General features: G+C 41.5%; 1 protein-coding gene across 3 annotated transcripts in view; it reads right to left on the bottom strand.

Moving 5' to 3' along the window:
* Positions 1–19,065, bottom strand: part of ptprub (protein tyrosine phosphatase receptor type Ub) — a 176,419-nt gene that overhangs the window by 116,528 nt on the left and 40,826 nt on the right. For all 3 annotated transcript variants that reach the window (XM_086113143.1, XM_086113145.1, XM_086113144.1), the window contains exon 2: positions 4,204–4,335. In XM_086113143.1, coding sequence (XP_085969269.1) covers positions 4,204–4,335 — 132 coding nt within the window. The remainder of the gene's footprint in view (positions 1–4,203; positions 4,336–19,065) is intronic.

The raw sequence follows: 19,065 nt of genomic DNA, 5'->3' as shown, positions 1-19,065 counted from the left end.
CACAGCTCCCCCCACACACACAAAGATTCTCTTCCCTCATCGGTCAAGAATCGAGTCCCCAGAGGGAGAGCTCTCGCATGATGACACATGATTTCAAAAACACGAAGACCATGAGAGAGCGTTGTCAGGTTGCAATGTTGGCAAGGGAATGCTGGCTAGGGGTTGGACAAAACAAAAAAACAAACCATCAGGTAAGATGGGGACCTATGGAGCTCAAAGGTGACAGGGAAGAAGGACCCAGAAATACAAAAACGTGCATTTAAAAAAAAAAAAGCGTCTCCCTGCAAACTTTGCATTATATCGCAATCATTGTAAGGAAACAATTTCTTTCTTCCATGTTACCTTGGAGTTCCTTACCTCCCGCCTGAAAAAGACTGAGATAACCTCTACCACTCCTGCAATCCGAGTGAGGGAGGATAAGCAGTTTAGAAAATAGATGGATAAACATTGGGCCGGATATTACTTTTGTTTTATTGACCAGCGCTTCCTCGTTCGTCAGTCAGAGAGCTTCTTTGATTGACTACATTCCATTCACAGTTTGCGGAGTCAAGTCTCTCAGGAGAACTCTGCTTCCGCTCCCACGCACCACCCTCTCCTCCACACACACACATATATATTGAACACCTTCAATATTTAAGAAGCCCCGACTGGCTTCGGACCCCTTTATTAGGTAGGAAATTGACTTCAGCCCATGACCGATTGCGCGACACTTCCCCTCAACCCATATTTAGAAAACCACACCTGTCATGATCCTGTTTTTGTGTATATCCAGGAGGTGGTAGAAGAGGGCCTTTCCTTCAGTGTGCACACTTGCTGCCAATAATCATGAGTCATGTATTTTACGGACTGTCAAGCTGCCTGCTGCTTGTCAGATTATTGAGCTTGTTGCTGCTCGTGCTCAAGTGCTGTATTTCTGGACCTCTCGATCTCGTCAAAGTTGTTCTTGTTCCCTTAGTTCCACGTTTTGTGAGTATAGTCATTGTTTAGTCATTTGATCTTGCTCTTATTTAGGGGGGGGGGGGGGGGGTATGAATTGGACTCTTGTCATTTCGTTTGTTTTCTCTGTGTTTCATTACCTTGCCTCTTACAAGCGGCTTTGTTAATTCTTTGTTTTTTCCCGGATCCTTGCGAGCAGGGTTTTCTATTTTGGACTCTGTCGGTTTTGTGTTGATAATAAACATTTTTGTTGTCACATTTTGTCTGTGGCTGCATTTCTGGGATCCTAAACATGATTTGGTTTGTTTCGAATCTGACAACAGCAAACTTTATCAAAAGTTTGACAATACTGTATTGCTCACCATTAACTAGGTGTTTTTCCCCTCCCCCTGACCTTGATCATGCATAATGGGCACGGTACAGCCTTGACAAGGTCATTATGCTGCAAACTAACACGTTCATTAAAACAGAACAGGAACAGTAGCTTATCAGGCAGTCTGACATCACAGATCTAATTCAAAATAATGGAGAATCTGAAGATAAATGGGGCATTCTTATAAAGACCTTGCCGCATTCTATCTTTTTTCGCTCTTGTTCATGAGAACAGTAGTCTTAATTTCTCTTGGGAGCCACAAGCTGATGCTGTCTTCGCTGTGTTTACTAATCTTCCCCCGACACAAATTTCTCAGCTGCACCGAGTAATACGGGTGGAATGTAAATAGCCTTATCTCATAAAGTCTAGTTATCCCTCGCCACCTTGGTTGTCCGCTGTGATACATGGTTAAAAGTCAACATGGGGGGATTAAGTAAGAAAAAGCCAAGCAAGAGTATCAGACTTCCTCTGTCAGGGATCAGCAGGAGAGCTACACAATTTAAATTATGCCAAAACGACAAACAAATGTCACGTGACTCGACAAAATGGCACAGACCCAATCACCAACGAGTCGACGAGCTGGAAAAAAAAAACTCAAGGTGCTTCCTCAGTACTGACACAACGTTGATGCACATAGTAGTGCTTGTCTTGCAAATTTTAGTACCCGACTAATTCAACCTGTGCTCGTCTGCTCCAGGGAGGGCCCTCAATAGCTGTAAACGGCATGAGACTGAGTTTTAATTAAACCCAAAGGGAGAAGTGTTAATTAGCCCATCGCCTGCTGTGAATGGGCTGCTAGCTGCAGGCAGATTCACACTTCATGGCTAAGGACCAAAAAAAAAAAGTAAATTAACATAGGTGCATTTTAAGAGTCTTGGGTTATATTTTGAATTTGTCATGCTCAAAACTGAATTCTATGTTGACCTATGTACAAGGATGTCGGTACTGAAACAGGACTTTCACAGATTCAGGACGTTCTCAACTACTGTTGTGCAATCCAGGTAAAGCCTTCTCAGAAGATGGAAAAATCTCTGTTGACAATGGTTATTTCTTTTTAAACTGTGACCCTGCCTTGACTTGGCCATTCTTGTCGGCCATTTTCATCCACTGCACCGCAGTAACTACCTGATGTTAGGCGGTTCAGAAAGATGATGGTAAAGTTCTCCACTTTCTTGCCATGCGCAGTGAGCAAGGAAATGCATAGTTTCATTTTATTTGTATTCCGGTACCAGAAACTGATGGACTGGTCGTTCTGGAAGAGGGAAGTTGATCTCTTCAACAAACAGCTGGAAGCTCACTTCCACCCCTGATATTTCTGCTGGGAATCTAAAATAACATGTTTCTCTTTGTTCGTTCCCAGTAGGAATTTCTTGATGCAAGGATGGTGAAGAGCCTTATTAACTATGCATGTCATCTCCCTCTGGCAAACACCAGCGGAGAGGATGATGGCAGGAAAATGTTGGTTTCCATTAGTCTTAAGGCTGGTTAACATAAAGTTGTCCTTGGGCTTTGTAGGAAAAAACAAAGACAAAAGTGGGGTGACTGCTTCATTAAAGCTGATGCATACCGGAAGCTGATGCATACCGGAAGCTGCACGATAAAGGAAGATGTATTGTTCCTCCAATTTATAGCAGAAACCGTCATCAGAGTTAATAGTCTTTTAGCCTAACCACAAAATCATCAGTTGAGAAGCGGGGGAATCATACAAATTCACAGAACTCTTCTGAAAATGATTATTTGGGACCTCCCTGTGTGTCTTTCAACAATTAAATGTGGTTGCACACGTGTGCACGTCCTCTTATGAGTGGGGATATGGCTCTGGTCACAATGAACCAATGCCATTCAAACCCATATTAAATGGGAATCAGTGTGTCTGATTTAAACCGCGCAAGATTCACCCATTTTAACCCTTTCATGCACCAAAAATGATGACCTGCATACCCCGTTTACATGGTAAGCTGCCTGCCCACTGTAGTAACCGCTGTCCCTGAAAGGGTTGATAGACTTTTCCTGACATATTTTTCTCTCAAGCAGAAACTGAAGATTTGGTGCACGAACTGATTGCTATGTTGAACTGCTCTTAATTTCTTGTGCCTGGCCGAAGGCCCCAGGTTCCGACTTTGAAAAAATCTATAAAAGTCAGCCCCACACTTTATGCCGCCACCACCTCGCTTGATTATAGGTATGGTGTTGTTTTGGTTGTTTTAGTTGTGTTGTGTGCTACAAAAAAAAAAAAAAAACCATCTTTTCCAATTATAGCCAAAAAGCTCAACTTTGGTTATGAATTTTTACAAAAACACAATTAGACGCTCACAAACACAAATGCGAAAATGTGTTCCGGTCCAACGAAACCGAGGTTGAACTTTTTGTCCATGATTTCAAAAGACATATTTGACACAAACACAACTTTACTGATCAAACCAAAACAACGTTGCACCTACAGTGAGGTATGGTGATGGCAGCGCCTTGCTTAGCAGCTGCCTGTATTTCTGGGGTGTAGCGAATTATGAACAGTTCCAAATATCCGTCTGCAGGCCCCTTGCTAAAAAGATAAGGAAGTGTCAGGAAAAGCTTACAAGAACAGCTGAGACCTTGGGGTGAATCAGAGGTAATTTAAATGGCGGCAGATGCGTGCGGATCCTATTTTCCATTAGTTGGAACGTGATTGGTTAATTCTGGACACAGTTATATCCCCAGTTGGAAAAGGGGCACACTTGTGCTATCACAAACTTACTTCCAACTGAAAAGCTGGCATTTTTCAGCACAATCGTTCAGGCTTGTGGGTCACATTAATGGTGGAGAAACATTTTAAATCGGGAAAAAAAAAAAACTTTTAAACAAGGCTGCAGACTTTTTAATGATGACTATATGTAAACACAAGTGACATCACTTACCGCGCAAGAGGTCCGAGCCAGCGTATGGAGAATTGTGTGTCCGAAACAGCTGCCAATCAAAGTCATCTTCTTCAGCCTGTGTGAAGTCACATAGGCTGAGATCTGAATCTTCTTCAAATGTGCAGCCAGCAGCTGGAAGGAATAAAAACAGTAGAACATTAGAGTGGTTATTGAACTACATCAGATGATAGTTATTTTAGCGATTACTTTTGTACTTTCAAACAAGGGGGTTTCTTTAACCCTTTTCATGCACCCTGTAAGATGATAACATGATAAGATGTCCACTGTAGATGATGATCTGACTTAGCTCAGCCATGATTAAAGGCTAAAAAAAAAAAAAAAAAGTACAGAAATCTTTACATTCCTGGATTGGAGACCGATGAAATCTTGGCCTGCTCAGAAACATTCTTGACGATATTGAACGTTTTCGTGGATTTACATTTGAAAAGACAAATTCGGCTCCAACAGGGAGGAAAAAAATAATAAAAAAGCTTGATTTTATGATGAAGTGTTCGTTACAAGCTTTGAATGGACTCTAAATTTCATGCAGGGATTAAGCAGTTGTTGAAAGACATTCCGTTAGTTCCATTTATGTACTCTACTTGGTCTCCTGCAGTGTACCTTTCTATCGACATTTCTCCTTGATCTCTGATTAATTTCAGAGTGACATTCTGGTCTTGGCAGCATCCCTGCGGTGAGACATTTTGTCCAATTATTGATGAGTCTTTACTGCCCGATGGTACATTTAAAATGTTCAAACTATTTTTATCCCTCTCCAAATGAGCACATTCGATAATGACACTCCACATGTTCTTTTTCAAAAGCTTCTTGTCGACCACACCGACGGATATGACCAAGAAAGATTGAATGGGAACTCGAAGCGCTTCTCTGTAAATCAGAATGACTTTAAAAGTATATTGAAAGGGTGGGTATCGACAAGAGAAAAGCATCTCCAAATTCAGTTTTGTTTTCCTTTTTATTGAATACAATTCAAACCAACTAAATTGCAGAAACGTGATTTTCATTGGACAGCAATAATAACGCAGATTTCTAATCTAATATCACTTGAGAAAAAAAAATCATGGGTACTTTCTGATTAGATTGAGTAATCTCAAGTGAGAGATGTACAAACTCATCACTGTAGGCCATTTTGTTTATGTGGCAGCATTTCACTGTAATCATACTGAAAGTTGTTTGCAATCCTTTTATTCTTGCCTATAATTGCAACAATTCATTCATCCCAATCTAAAATATGATACAATTACGCTTTGCACGACTGTAAACTATGAGAATAGAAGACTTTTTTTAAATGAGTTTGGGTTGAATAAATGTATTGTTAAAGCAATATTATCTTTGTAAGGACCATTTTTTAAGTCTTGAATTGGATCTTGAATTTATACTCGTAATCTGGCCAGTGACTGCAATATGTTGTCACCCACATGAACTAATGGCCTTGGTCATTTTGGGGAGTTTTTCCAGAAAACAAAGAATTGAAGCAAACACTTGTAAATAGTGTATGACTGTATATTAACAATCCATTTCAAGGGGTAGAGTTGAATGATCGGTTACTACAGTGGACATTTTATCATGTTATCAAGTTCCAGGGTGCATGACAGGGTTAAGATGAGGATTAAGACGATTTTAGCAACAGTGGCCAGCATCCTGAGGAGATGTTTTAGGCAAATAATAATCAGAATAATAATAATTTTTGTGTGACAGGTGCAATGGTGCAAACTTTTACGGCATTATACTCTTTGCAATCAAGTGGCTCTTTGAACACAAACGTGTTGCAAAAAGGAGAAGGCATTACAAGTAGGACATCAAGGACCACAAATCAGCTGTTATCAGATCAAAAGTGCCTGTTAGCAAACAGCTTGAACAGAATGATTTGCCGCGACCCGTTTCTGAATCACATGCTGTCACAAAATGAGTTGATAGTTCAATAAGCGCATGCACAACACCTTTCAAACAAAAATGAATGAAACGACGAGTAAAATGACGACACTCACACAAACACCGGCAGTTATTGCAGCCCGAGTATCTAAACGAGAATTACCATTACGGAGGAACATGCACAAACTACATCGGAGAGACTAAAAACCCCAAAGCACATTAAACAAAGGCAAGTGCAAACAACAATAACATTTGGTGCAGTAAGGCACCCCGGGGTGTTTCGTGATCATCATTTACACCTCACAACCTGCTATTCCACATGCCCAAAAGCCAAAATTTTCAAATTATATTTAATAGCTACGGCGTTAATGGCCCCGAGGTCCCAAATCATCACGCTTCAGTCATTGCACTTCGCATCCGTTGCCATATTTCACTTTGAGTCCATCAGTGGGAGGACTGCAGTACACGGTGGGCAGTCGGAACAGCTCAGTCGTAAGGGCAAAGCATGCCTCGGTAATAATGGGAGCTGGACAGCACGAGATGCCACATGCTAATGATGGGAATAACCACAAGCAGGTCCTGAAGGTGACCCGGCTTTATTACTGCTCGTTCTTTTTCTTGACTTTGCCATTAAATAAATGACAGGCTGCGGAGGAAGACGTAAGCGGCTTCGCTCCACTGAGGATTTATAAGTCTCATTTTCAAAAAATGGTATAAGAGATAGCCGCAGCTTCCAGCTATGAGGTGGCGATTGGATTGATATGATGTCATACAAAACACAAAATTGGGCTTCGATGGGGGAATGGAATAGAACTCCCAAACGTGGATCGAATGTTTCTTCTTACAACATGAGTGAGGAAAAAAGCCAAAAGTTCGTTCAATGCTTGTCATGGTGTCAGTTTGTCTGGTGGCACGGCCTTTGAATAAGCTTTTGGTTCAACTGCAATTGCATGGATGACCTCATCCAGGAAAAAGACAACGTGATGAAGAGTTGTAACAATCAAAATATTCATAATGGTCAATATTTCAATACCACATTCATTATCCTCACAAGGGTCACGGGGGGGCTGGAGCCTATCCCAGCTGGCTTTGGGCAGTAGGCGGCGGACACCCTCAACCGGTTGCCAACCGATCACAGAGACAACCATCCACGCTCACACTCACACCTAGGGACAATTTGGAGTGTTCAATCATCCTGCCACGCATGTTTTTGGAATGTGGGAGGAAACCAGAGTACCCGGAGAAAACCCACATGCAAACTCCACACAGGGAGGCTGGAGCTGGAATCGAACCCGGTACCTCCGCATTGCTAGGTCGACGCGCTAACCACTGGACCACCGGGCCGCCTCAATACCACATTGTTTTAACAAAACATTTGTAAACCGTTTTATTACCGTGTTTAATGCTAAACTTTGATTTTCAAACTCATTCCACAGGTAGAAACCTTATGGTGGACCTTACACGGGCACAAAAGTTTTATTTATATTCAATTAATAAAACTGTTGACCTGCTAAATCCACTCGAAAAAATTATGGACAGAAAAAAAAGAAGAAAAGGGTTGGGGTCCATTCTTGCACTCAAAGCAAAGGATGCTACAATTAACACAAGTGAGTTACTCGCATGACCGTCCATGAATAATCACATCTTTTGTTGAATCATTCAACACTCTGTAAGTGGACAGTGACCTTTTTTTATGAACTACAAACTTTATGGGTTTCCTAAATTAAGGTGCATTAAATGTTAAATTGAAGCTGCGGTAGGATCAAAGGGCAATTCCACACAGACTCATCTGTCTCAATGTTAGTTGGCGTCCTGTCAAAGAGGAGAGTTCATCCTCAACACGCGCGCTCACGCGCACACACCACGCACAAAGAAGCTCTTGTGCTGTTGTTCGGTCCCTGAAAAAGTTTGACCGAGGTTTTCTCCAGGTCAGTGACATCAGTGACACCTAATGCTTGCGTGCCCACTGAACTCACATGTACCCCGATGCAAGAGTGATCCATTGGGCAATAGTAACCAGCAGGGGAGAGAGTGTTGCTTCCTCCCTCGAGGTTTGATTTATTGGCCAGTGCTGGGCGGTTACTGCATAGATCTGCTGCTGGGGGCATGAGGTTAATTGTCCCGCAATGGGGTCCATTTCTAATAGAACAGCCAGTGATATGGGACCTGACACATCTAAATGTTGGCACTATATTATTCCCCGCTGCTTCAGTAAATGAAGCCCGCGGACCCCCTTCTGCAAAAGTCTCATCATACGGAGAAAAGAGGGCGGGTTTCAAGGCCAAAGCTGGCGGGGGAATGTCGTCTCCTCAGCTGACAGTCATCCCATCTATCATGACAATCACACAACCGCCCCGGCGACGCCTCTGACTCTCTACCCTCGTGGTCGTTTTTACCTGAGTGATCACTGCATCGTTTAGTGCAAAGCGCAGCACAAAAACGATATTTTGCATCATAGGATATGTACAAGTCGATAAGCATTTTTCACAATCTGCGGTAGAGCTCTATATTGATTCCCAAACTATTTTTATTACTGGCTGACAATGAGAATTGTGGGGATTAGCAAAGCAGATAAATGCCAAGTGCATACCAACGGAAAGTTTATGTGACTTCTTCATCACAACTAAATCTACCAGGCAAGCCTCGCAGGAAGAACAAGCCGCATAATAAAGTTTCTTTTTATGGGGGGGAAAATGAGGAGCAGATTTATGGTGTCAATAAATCAGGAAGCGCTAGTCTCAAGGACAAGGTATCAGTGGGGAACACTCACAAGAACCACATCACGAGGAAGACTGAGGAGGGAAGAGAATTATTTGAGCTTTTTCGTGTCCGCATCGGAATCTCACACTTTTAATAGTTGGGTAAGAGAAAATATCCGATATGGCATGTTAAACCGGTTGTGACAATTTGCCCCATTTGCAGCAGCGCATTGAATATATGCTTTCCAGGTTTATGAGCATCGTCAATCAAAGAAACGACTCTCCTTTTTCGTTTGAGGAATTGTTCCTGACACATTTTGCCTTTTCCAATTAGATTTCACATCTCGTTCATCTGCTCATTTGTATGACCTGCTACCTCGTCATATATTCATCCCCTTTGAAAAAGGTGAGTTTCATATCCCTTGATCCGGTTTTGGTTAATTTTTGGGGCCGTTTTTTTTTGGGGAGGTGGGGGGGGGGGTCGAATATATAGAAACAAGAAAAAAACTGATTGAATATCTAACACACGATTGTGACATTATAATAACTGTAGCGGTTGTAATAGTAATAGCACAGCGCTTTCAAGAATAATCCAAACTACCGGCACACCCGTCACCTCAGTCTTTAGGGCGGCACATGAAATGCACGAGGGGGGGGGGGGGGGCAAGACCTGTTATTACCCTATAAACAACTGCATGCGTGCATGTGTGGCTCGAATGCAGCAGTGCAAACACACATTAACACTTCAAACCTACTTTGCGGCATGATTGGTTGACGCACATTAGACTCCCGTGAATCAAACAATACCCTATTGTGCCTTTATATTTTTAATGTCTGCGTGATAAACAACTCAACACTAGCATTTCTTGATGCAAAATTAAAAACTGATTGTAGGGGAGTTCTGCTATGTATTCGGTGATTCCGGTAAATGAGATACCTTCACATCAATTTGAGGCCAACTCAAAAAGATTTCCAATAAACAGAACAAGTGTCTGTCTTTCCTTGCTCTACTCCAGTTTTCCACATTCAATTCGTTTAAAACTTCACACTATTGTGGGCTTGGGGCATTTGGGTATTGGTGTGTCTATGTAGCTGTCCTCAAGAAAGACATAAAAGAGGCCAGGAAAAGTGTCTTAACCTAACCCGTTTTAAACAAAGCGTCGTTAAGCTAGCAACATTTAAGCAGCTAAGCTAACAATGTGCTTATAGACACGTCGTTCATATTTCAACATTTTGGTCTATAGTTTCATGCCTTGACTGCCAACCAGCAAGGAAGCAACAAGTGTGTGTCTGTGTGTGTGTGTGTGTGTGCGTTTGTGTGCCTGTGGGTGCGCGCGCAGCAGCGTGCGGCGGCGACTGAAATGTTCTTTTCTTGTTATTAAAATAAATGCCCAGTCGCCTCATTGCAACACTTGCAAGAAGATTACATTGTGCATAGGAGTTTACACAACGAACCCGGTCAAACACCTTCAGATACACGGCGCAGAAGGAACAGAGTGCCCCGTCTTTGACATACTCCCTCCCGCTCCGACCCTCAGGCTACACGAGCTCTGTAGTCAGGGATCAGGTAAGTAAAGCAATAATACTGTAAGTATTATGCCAACACTGAGGCAGGAAATAAGTTCAACTCAAACTAAAACCAAAAAAGCAAAAAGTCCAAAATTAAAAAAAACTAACCAAAAAAAAGCATGAATTGGCCAGACACTACTGCCCAGAATGCCCTTGCACACAGCTTGAACATATGCAGACATATAGATAATTGTCCTCAACAGCAAATGCTTTTGAGTTTGTACGCTACCTGCTGATTGTCAAGACTGGGTTGTCACGTTGTTATATTTTTGTTTGATATCTACCAATCGGGTTAGCTCATCAGTGGGAGCTCAGTAACATTTTCAAGCACCTGCAGCTTCAAACACTCAAGCGCAAATGTGTTTTCATGAGGTTTTCAAAAATCAAGCCCTCATGTGAAAGTGGAACGGATATCTCTGTGGAAAGAATATCCATCCATCCAGCAACTTAAATGTGAGAGTTACACTGGTTAAAAATAGCGCTGTGAGAAATTCACAGTAAAGTATACCTCGCCATCCATTCTCTGTACCACTTATCTTTACTGGGGGGGGGGTGCTGAAGCCTATTCCAACCGATTTTGGACAAGAGATGGGGTACACCTTGAACTGGGCACATTAAAAACAAAAAGTGAATTGAATTAAAATGCATTCACAAGTTCTTAGGACTACATCCAAAAAAAATAGCTGGTTAGATTCTTCATTTAAACCAGAAGGTGTCCAAATTAAAATCTGACAAATCAAGACTTAATTTCAAATTCAAAAATTTCAAAGTGTGCCAAAAGGTTGGTGCATTTTTGGTGGGTGGGAGATGAAATGGAAGTAGCAGCAGGGAGTCTACAATTTACAAAAGGAACACTCAAATGTACAATTGTGAAGAGAGGTCTTCATGCTGGCTGAGCAGCAATTACCAATAAATTGTCAACCTTTACAAGGTACTCGTGACAACTTTCAAACAGTTGGATTTTTTTTGCCATACTTGCAAAAACTAATTAATTTTATGAACTCACCAAAACTCATATCTGAATATGTTGCCCCACATTGTAACTTCGATTACTTAAGGAAGTTCTGAAGGCAAACGTGGTCCAACATATTCAATGTTGTATCACTTTTTAAATTTTTTTTTCAGTCAATCCTAATGTGATGATCAGTGCAGTCAACTTTGACGGGTCACTATATTACAAGTAACTGCTGGGACAGCAAGCTAACTATTGCACAACTTTACCAAACGGGGAGAACCGTCCTTGTTTGGGGCAGCAGCGGGTTCTGCATGGATCCTTTGTTCGTAGCCATAGGCCGTAGGTCATTATGTAATTGTTTTTAACCGGTATGTATTTGTGTGTATCTCTGTCTGTGTGGATGAGTGGCGGCATTCAAAAATCATAAATTCATAAATCCTGCTGAAGCCTGACTTTTGCGCCCATTAGTGGTTCTCCATCACCTACCGAAGCCGCACTTTCAGAAATGGAAGACAATTTAAGTTAATTAAGGTGATGGGCTCATTTCACTCAGCTCACTCAACTGTTGCTGAAAGCAGTTCCACCTAAAGCAGGGCCAAAGCACGTAATTAGAAATGAGTCAATGTGAAGCTCTAAACGTCAGCGTGGAGCCAGGCTGCCAGGATTAGGCGACTAGTCTCTGTGATATTGACGATCAATATTTAAAATTGTTTATTTAAATATTTATTTGGTGCTATGTTTTTCAGTCGAACGTGCCTTAGCTCCCGCTTTCTCGCTGGCTGTGACGCATATGTACAGGATTAGTAATATGGGTCATCTATGAAAGGAAACAGAAGCATTGTGTGTAGTATAGTGTTATGGCTAACTCGTGTGAGTAACAGAGTCTGAACGTTCGGGCACATTTCACCAAAAATGCTTAATATGATACAAATGTTCTTTTCGTGGCAGCACGGCGGTGAAAAACGAGCATCTGAAAAGGAAGTACGTTGTGACTGATGCCTTATTTCATTTCTGACATCGGGACAGTCATGTCTGGAAGCTAGCATTAGCATACAGAGGCCACCGTGTGTTTGATGTAAGGCAATGTCCTGTATGGTAGCTAACATATTGTAGCATCTACTATGGATTACGGCGACATTGGTCCGCTAACTCACAGTTGTCTGCCTGTGATTGACATCGAACAGGAGCTCCCTCACAGTCACTCGAGACCACGGATGGAGTGTTGCGATTATGAATTCGGACATAGCAGCACTCCAAGTCACAGAAGTTGGAATATAAAGTCCCCAAGTCAAAGGGTCTGTCCAACCCCTTCAACACATACAACGGCCGTATAATCAAGTTGTACGAGGGGATTTCTTTGTCAAGCTATTTATAACTTTCAAATCCACTCTCTGCCCTTAATTATCAGCCAGTCAGGACAGGTAATGAACACCAAAACTGGTAGGTCCTCCAGGGCAATGCAGCATTTTTATTGTGTCTGTCGACATGTGAAACCAAACCACGTTGGGAAAAGAGCCAAAATATGCACTCCTCATGGGCCACCTTAATCTCAAATCGGAAGAGGCTGGAGCCAGGTGAGGAAAGGGTGAGTAATGGTGCAGGCGGTCCGGGGGAGGAAAGTGGTTGATCTGCATTGCAGCGAGTGGAGCCAGATACATCACCAGGTGACAGGTATATTTATTCTCTACTGAGGCTCCCCTCCCAGCACCAGCCAGGGGAGGCTGGCTCTGAAAGCCATCTATCGCCATACCTGAATACGCAATGAAATCATCTCTCTGGCCCCTCCAGGCATTAATAACTCAACCCTGCTGGTTAGATGGCTCCGGGAAAACATGGAGGGCCAGGAAATAGATTGTGAGGAGAAAGAGATTCAGGGTGGATTATAATTAAACACGGCTTCGAGAGGCTAATGAAAGAGCCTCTATTCTAGGATTAAGGGGAGGTCATCCTGCAAACAGAAAGTCGGTGCTCAATATATTACTAAAAAATTCAACCAACCGCATGAAGTATTTGTTAATTTTGCAAAATGCAGCACGTTATTAGGAAAAAGGACTGCAATTCTTCTTAAAAACGACCTAATTATCACCCTTTTAGACCTCAATGAGGTACTACACATCCACCCATCCATTTTCTTTACTGATTACCTTCATTAGGGGAGCAAGTGAGCTGTAGCTTATCCAGGCTGCCTTTGGGCGAGAGGCGGGTTACACCCTGACTGGTCTCCTGCCAGTCACAGATCAACTAAGCGTTATAATATGCAGCATACAGTAAATGAACCCTGTTCTGGTCAGCAAAAGATGACAAAGTCAAGATGGCCAATAATTTGACTTGATCAATAAGAAGGTGAGCTAGATTTGTTTTCTGTGCGCAAGCGCACAGTAAGCTAATTATCGGCTATCCGGTAACCATCTGCAGCAAAAAAAAAAAAAAAAAGGAAAAGAAAATAGAGTCAAAGCTTCATTTGAGACTCAAGAACTCAAATGAAAATGATGTGAAGGCACGTCAAGAGACAAATACAGTAGCGTGCTCGCTCATGTTCCAGTTTGTCGTTTTATGTTTACGGTTTCCTTGACCTTTTTAGTACCTGTGTAGGGTTTAAATCATGATAAGCAGGAAAGGAATTCAGTTAGGATTTTATTTTTGGGGTAATGAAACCGAGTGCTATTGCTCACCCACCAAAGGCTAAATTTCACACAATAACATCCAGTGCCTATGTTAATGTTCAAATAAAACACATTATTTGAACATTTTTAGAGGAGAATGTTCTTTCTCATAGAAAAAAAAATAGCAGTAGGGTTTGGGGTTATTATTAATTTTGAATGTTTGGACAGCCTCCCATAATGGATAATAGTACAGTGAGTAAGGGGACCAAGCCCTATAATAGCTAAAATCTGCACGAAATTGATGCTCCTCTTAGTAGGGTTTATAATGGCGGCAAAGCAATACTTTTATTGCTTTGGCGTGACCACAAAAATAATTCCGTAAATTCAGTAAATGTAAAGCCCATTTTGAAACTGAGAGGTAAACCACAGCTTTACGTACTGTGCAAGGTATCTATCTTGACACTACTTTTACACATTCGCCTTTTTTCCACCTCAATGATGATTTGATGACAAAAGCATAAAAAGTCAAATAGACTTTACTATCCTTCTAATAAAAGTGATTGTTCTGTGCTATTTTGAGGACGCCGTGCATTAGAAACAAAGACTCCGAAGCAATTTGAGCGTGTTGTTTTCTCCTGCACCGAAAAAGGAAACATCAATTATTCCATATTCCTGCTCCAGTGGGCTTTGTGTCTGGTGAGTGAGGACTCCCATCACTGATAGGAAGTTAGGTTTTAATTATATTTATTCCCCCCAAAAGCTTGGTTTATTTTGAGTGGTTGTAATTTCTCAGGGAGGAGTAGTCGGCGGTTTCTGCTTAAGATTCACCAGCAGTTGGAGAAAGAGACTTTTGTTCATCTTCCCACCCACAAGAAGATGTGATTGAGGTGGATCGTGACTGCAACTGAATATCTAAAGGCCCGTTCCACAAATCGATTTAATTAGCACGTCTGGTGGCTCCGTTTTCGACGTCTGTTTCAGTTCAAAAGACTGCTTTTATAAGCCTTCTTGAATTTGAGTGAGGGAAAAATGTGGAAAGACTTTACAAAGGATCCAATTTGCAAATCTCATTTTCAAAGTAGAGGCACATTATCCAGTTGTGTGCCTGCAGAGTCATGTACAAGAGGCGCTTGACATACAAAGCAACAAGGTGCGCATGCTTCAACTTTACTGCAGTCATTGACTATGAATACAGATGGTGCAAGTGGATTTCAAATTGGCAAGTATGAACGTTCATTTTGAAAGGCTTTTTTTTTTTGCCAATCGATGCATACGTTAGGTTGCTGCGAACCCCAATGCCTTATTTTCTCTCATCATCCATAAGATTATGGTTTTAGCATGGTTCCTCGTCGAAATAAAAACACATATTTTTCCTAAATGGTTTTTAAATTTTTCTTTCCCAAGTTGATGATGCTACTGAGGCACCTGGAATCTGCACTGTAGCTCATATGAAGCGTTGAGCAGTTTGAAAAAATCTTCTAGGGCGAAAAGATGAGCTTTTGCAAAGTCTTTTGAGACTTTCTATAAAAATAAATAAATAAATAACATAACCCCATAAATTATACAGCGACACATTTCAAAGCTGCAATGTCACTAATAAGCAATATTATGACACAAATACATCCCGGCCTTATTAAGATTTATGATGCATCTCCACATTGTGAATAGCCTACTATCATTATTACATTTTCTACATTGATGTGTAATTTAAATTTAACTGAGAGGCAATTATGCAATGTGAAACCAAATTTCACAGTAAACATTTCCTCCGGGTCCTACAGTAAAACTGCTGAGTCATTCCCACCTGCTAACACTTGAGTTGTTGCATCAGCTGTGTGCAAATATTTGATTCCCTTGCTTCATTCGCCTTTTAGGCCCATCTGGGTGCCAGAGTGAGCTTCTTCACAAGATTCAGGTTTTAAATTCTATATTCTACATTCCAAACCTCCTTCATGTCCAGTCCGCTCGAAAGCCATTTGACTCAGACAAAAATGATGCGCATCAACTCTCTATGAGTGGAAATGATGGCAATGTGTTTATAATCTGCTACCAACTGTTGCACAGTGAAACTCTGAAGACCCTTTTCTTTGATCGACTAATCAATTAGTCATTCAATGAGGGATAATTCCTCATTGAGATGATTAATTGTTGTTTTGCAGTGTGATGTTGTCCATTTTGAATGATGAGTATCTCTCTCGAAATGCTCTGACCTCCTGTTTCAATGCCAATGTTGAGCACACTAAAGTTGTCATGAGTTGGAAAAGAGGATGTCGGCTCAACAGCGCCTCTGCTGTTTGCAGCCAAGTAGTGCACTCCATGTCACCTGAATTGCTCAGGTGTTTATCTTAGTCAATGCTACGAGACTTGTTCATATATCAGAACTTTTGTTTTTCGATATTAAATACTGGAATTGAATTCTTAATTTCCGAGTAATTGTAGATGTAATCTTTGGTTATGTAAAAAGTTAAGTTAAACGCCAAAAGATGAACACAATAAAATATCATGCACAATAATAGCATAGGCTTGATTGCATCATTTTGTGCCACTTTATTTTTTTCCAATTAGTGTTCATGATTTCCCAAAATATGGTTCAATTCATGAATTGGGCCTTCAAAATATTGCAGTTTCATTGTGCTTTAATTGATGAAAGTGACTTACGCCCCACGGCGACATCTGCATTTGACTCCTCAATTTGACCATGCGGCATTTCGACTCGTCTGAAAAACAAGTGGTGCCTATCAAGCCCACTAAAGCACATATCCCATTGCAACTTGGCCACTCAGCTGCCTGTCAATTCTACTAAACACAGAGGCAGCCAAACATCGATTCCACCACCTGGAGCCTTTCTATTTCACCAACCCATATTTAGAATCTAAAAAAAGGCGGAGAAGTGAGTTTGTCCAAAAAGGCTTTGGAGCGCCCCAACATTGTTCCAGTTACGTGTGTGTTTCCAAACTTGGTTTGAGTAATTAAAGAGACCACAAAGGGCACGTCATTTCCCCACCTTTAAAAAGGACTCAATCCAATTTGGCTGAGCTGGTGTTTCTGCAAAATGCCGTTTTTCCACTGCCTTGGGCTCATTCCGAAAATGTCAGGGAAATTGAGCCCAGTCACACTAATTAATTTCACTTCAAAATAACAAAAAATCAACACTAGACGACGATGCCTCACTTTAAAGTGATGTGGAAACCGTCACTTTTAAGTTACATTTTCGGGTCACTAATTCAGAAGCTACAATTTGCTAGTTGGAGAGAATTCTAAAACCTTTATGAAGAAAAATGACTCTGCAAACACAAGACGACTAAAGTATCTAACTAATCGCTGATCGGAATCTACTTTCTCACATTGACTGACGTAAAAGAGGTTATCTTTGTTGACCTGTGATGCCAGCACTGATAACTTGTTGCGAAAATACTCAGGCTGATATTTAACCGACAACCTTGAACATTTAAAAAAAAAAAATAAGAATCATGCCATAAACATCTTAACAACATCCCGTCAGTTTTTCTCCACACCAGCCAAGGATCCAACCAGAAGTGAGGAGTTGCTTCTGCTGAACCTGTGAATATTTTAAAGCCCCCTTAGTTTTAATTCATGAGTCTTTCCAACAGCAGATTTTCTGACTGAGTGAGCGGCTAATAATCAGGACAGTGAGGGCACGGTTTGATTACATTTGATTTATAACCGAGGCCCATTTGATCGGTGGCCCATTTTAAACGTGCCCCAACAGTTTTGTTCATGAACCCCCACTCCAGAAAACACAAGAAAAATCTAAATCAAATCATGGCAAATAGTTGTTTTCATTTTGGCGGCACCATGGGCGACAGGTTAGCGGGTCAGCCTCACAGTGCAGTGGCGCAGGGTACGATTCCGGCTCCGGCCTTCCTGTGTGGAGTTTGCATGTTCTCCCCGGGCCTGTGTGGGTTTTTTCTGGATACTCCCGTTTCCTCCCACATTCCAAAAACATGCATGCAGGTTGATTGGGCACTCCAAATTGTCCCTAGGTGAGACTGTGAGCGTGAATGGTTGTTTGTCTATGTGTACCCTGCAATTGGCTGGAAACCAGTTTAGGGTTTACCTCGTCTTCTGTCCGAACACACCTGCCACCCTTGTGAGGATAAGCGGATTAAAAAAATGGATGGACAGATTCATTTTGGCAGAATAAAATGGCATTCACATTTTCATCCCTCGGTTTTTAGACATAAATCATATTTATGTTAGCACCTGCACAGACACTGACAGGATTTACTGGGTCAGTTATGACTCACACTTACGATGCTTTAAGGTTCAGTGACAGGGCAACACAGCATGAAGTTGCACCATGTTAGAAGAAAGGTATCACTACCAAGCCATCACTTATTTAAAGTGAGAGTTAAATTACAACGTTGCTGTTCATGTAGCCGCTACATTCCCGACTGCTGTCAGGCTAAATAGACGGTCCTGAAAACCTGGACTCACCTCCACTCATCCATTTTTAATATGCCTATATTTGTATTTTATATTTATATTTATGCATATACTTTTGTCTTCTACTTTCTCCCTTTCATAATTTTGCTGCCGTACATTGGGAATTTCTCCATTGTGAGACAAATAAAGGTTTTCTTATCTTAAACCTTTTTGTTTTATATCAAGAGACTTACAAAAATCTTGCACGGCTTTAGATTAATTTGATGGTACTCGGACTGTAAATAAAAAAGGTGACTCCTCCGTCATACTGAAAACAAGCGGCCATGAGAGAACATATTTTACCTGTGTTTTGAGCTGCGCAGCATCGGGCCTAAAGCTGCCACCGATGATCATTTTTAAGCGGCCAACTATAGAAATAATGTCATACATCTTTTCCCATTTAGATGATTTGCATTATTCTATTCAAAGCCTAGTGGGCTGCAGTATTTCTCCTCGTAATTACGCAAATGCGCATCAAGATCTCTCTTTGTCTGGCCTCTTATTATGTGTTTCAGCGTAATTTTGTTGTGCAAATGCATTTATAATGCTCATAAAAATATGGAGATTATTTTAACCTTAAGAAATTGTTGCGTTTTTTCTGCGGGGGTTCAGGGAGGGACCGCGTCCGCGGCCTCACCCGGAGGCGGAGCGCCTGCGGCAGGGCCGCAGAAGCAAACCCCCGCCTACTCAATGGCCA

The sequence above is a fragment of the Hippocampus guttulatus genome, chromosome 6 (assembly GCF_054856545.1).
Source record: "Hippocampus guttulatus isolate MCC_2025c chromosome 6, RoL_Hgut_1.0, whole genome shotgun sequence".
Classification (NCBI taxonomy): domain Eukaryota; kingdom Metazoa; phylum Chordata; class Actinopteri; order Syngnathiformes; family Syngnathidae; genus Hippocampus; species Hippocampus guttulatus.
The sequence above is the reverse complement of the archived record's forward strand: the minus strand, read 5'-3'. Positions and strand labels throughout refer to the sequence as shown.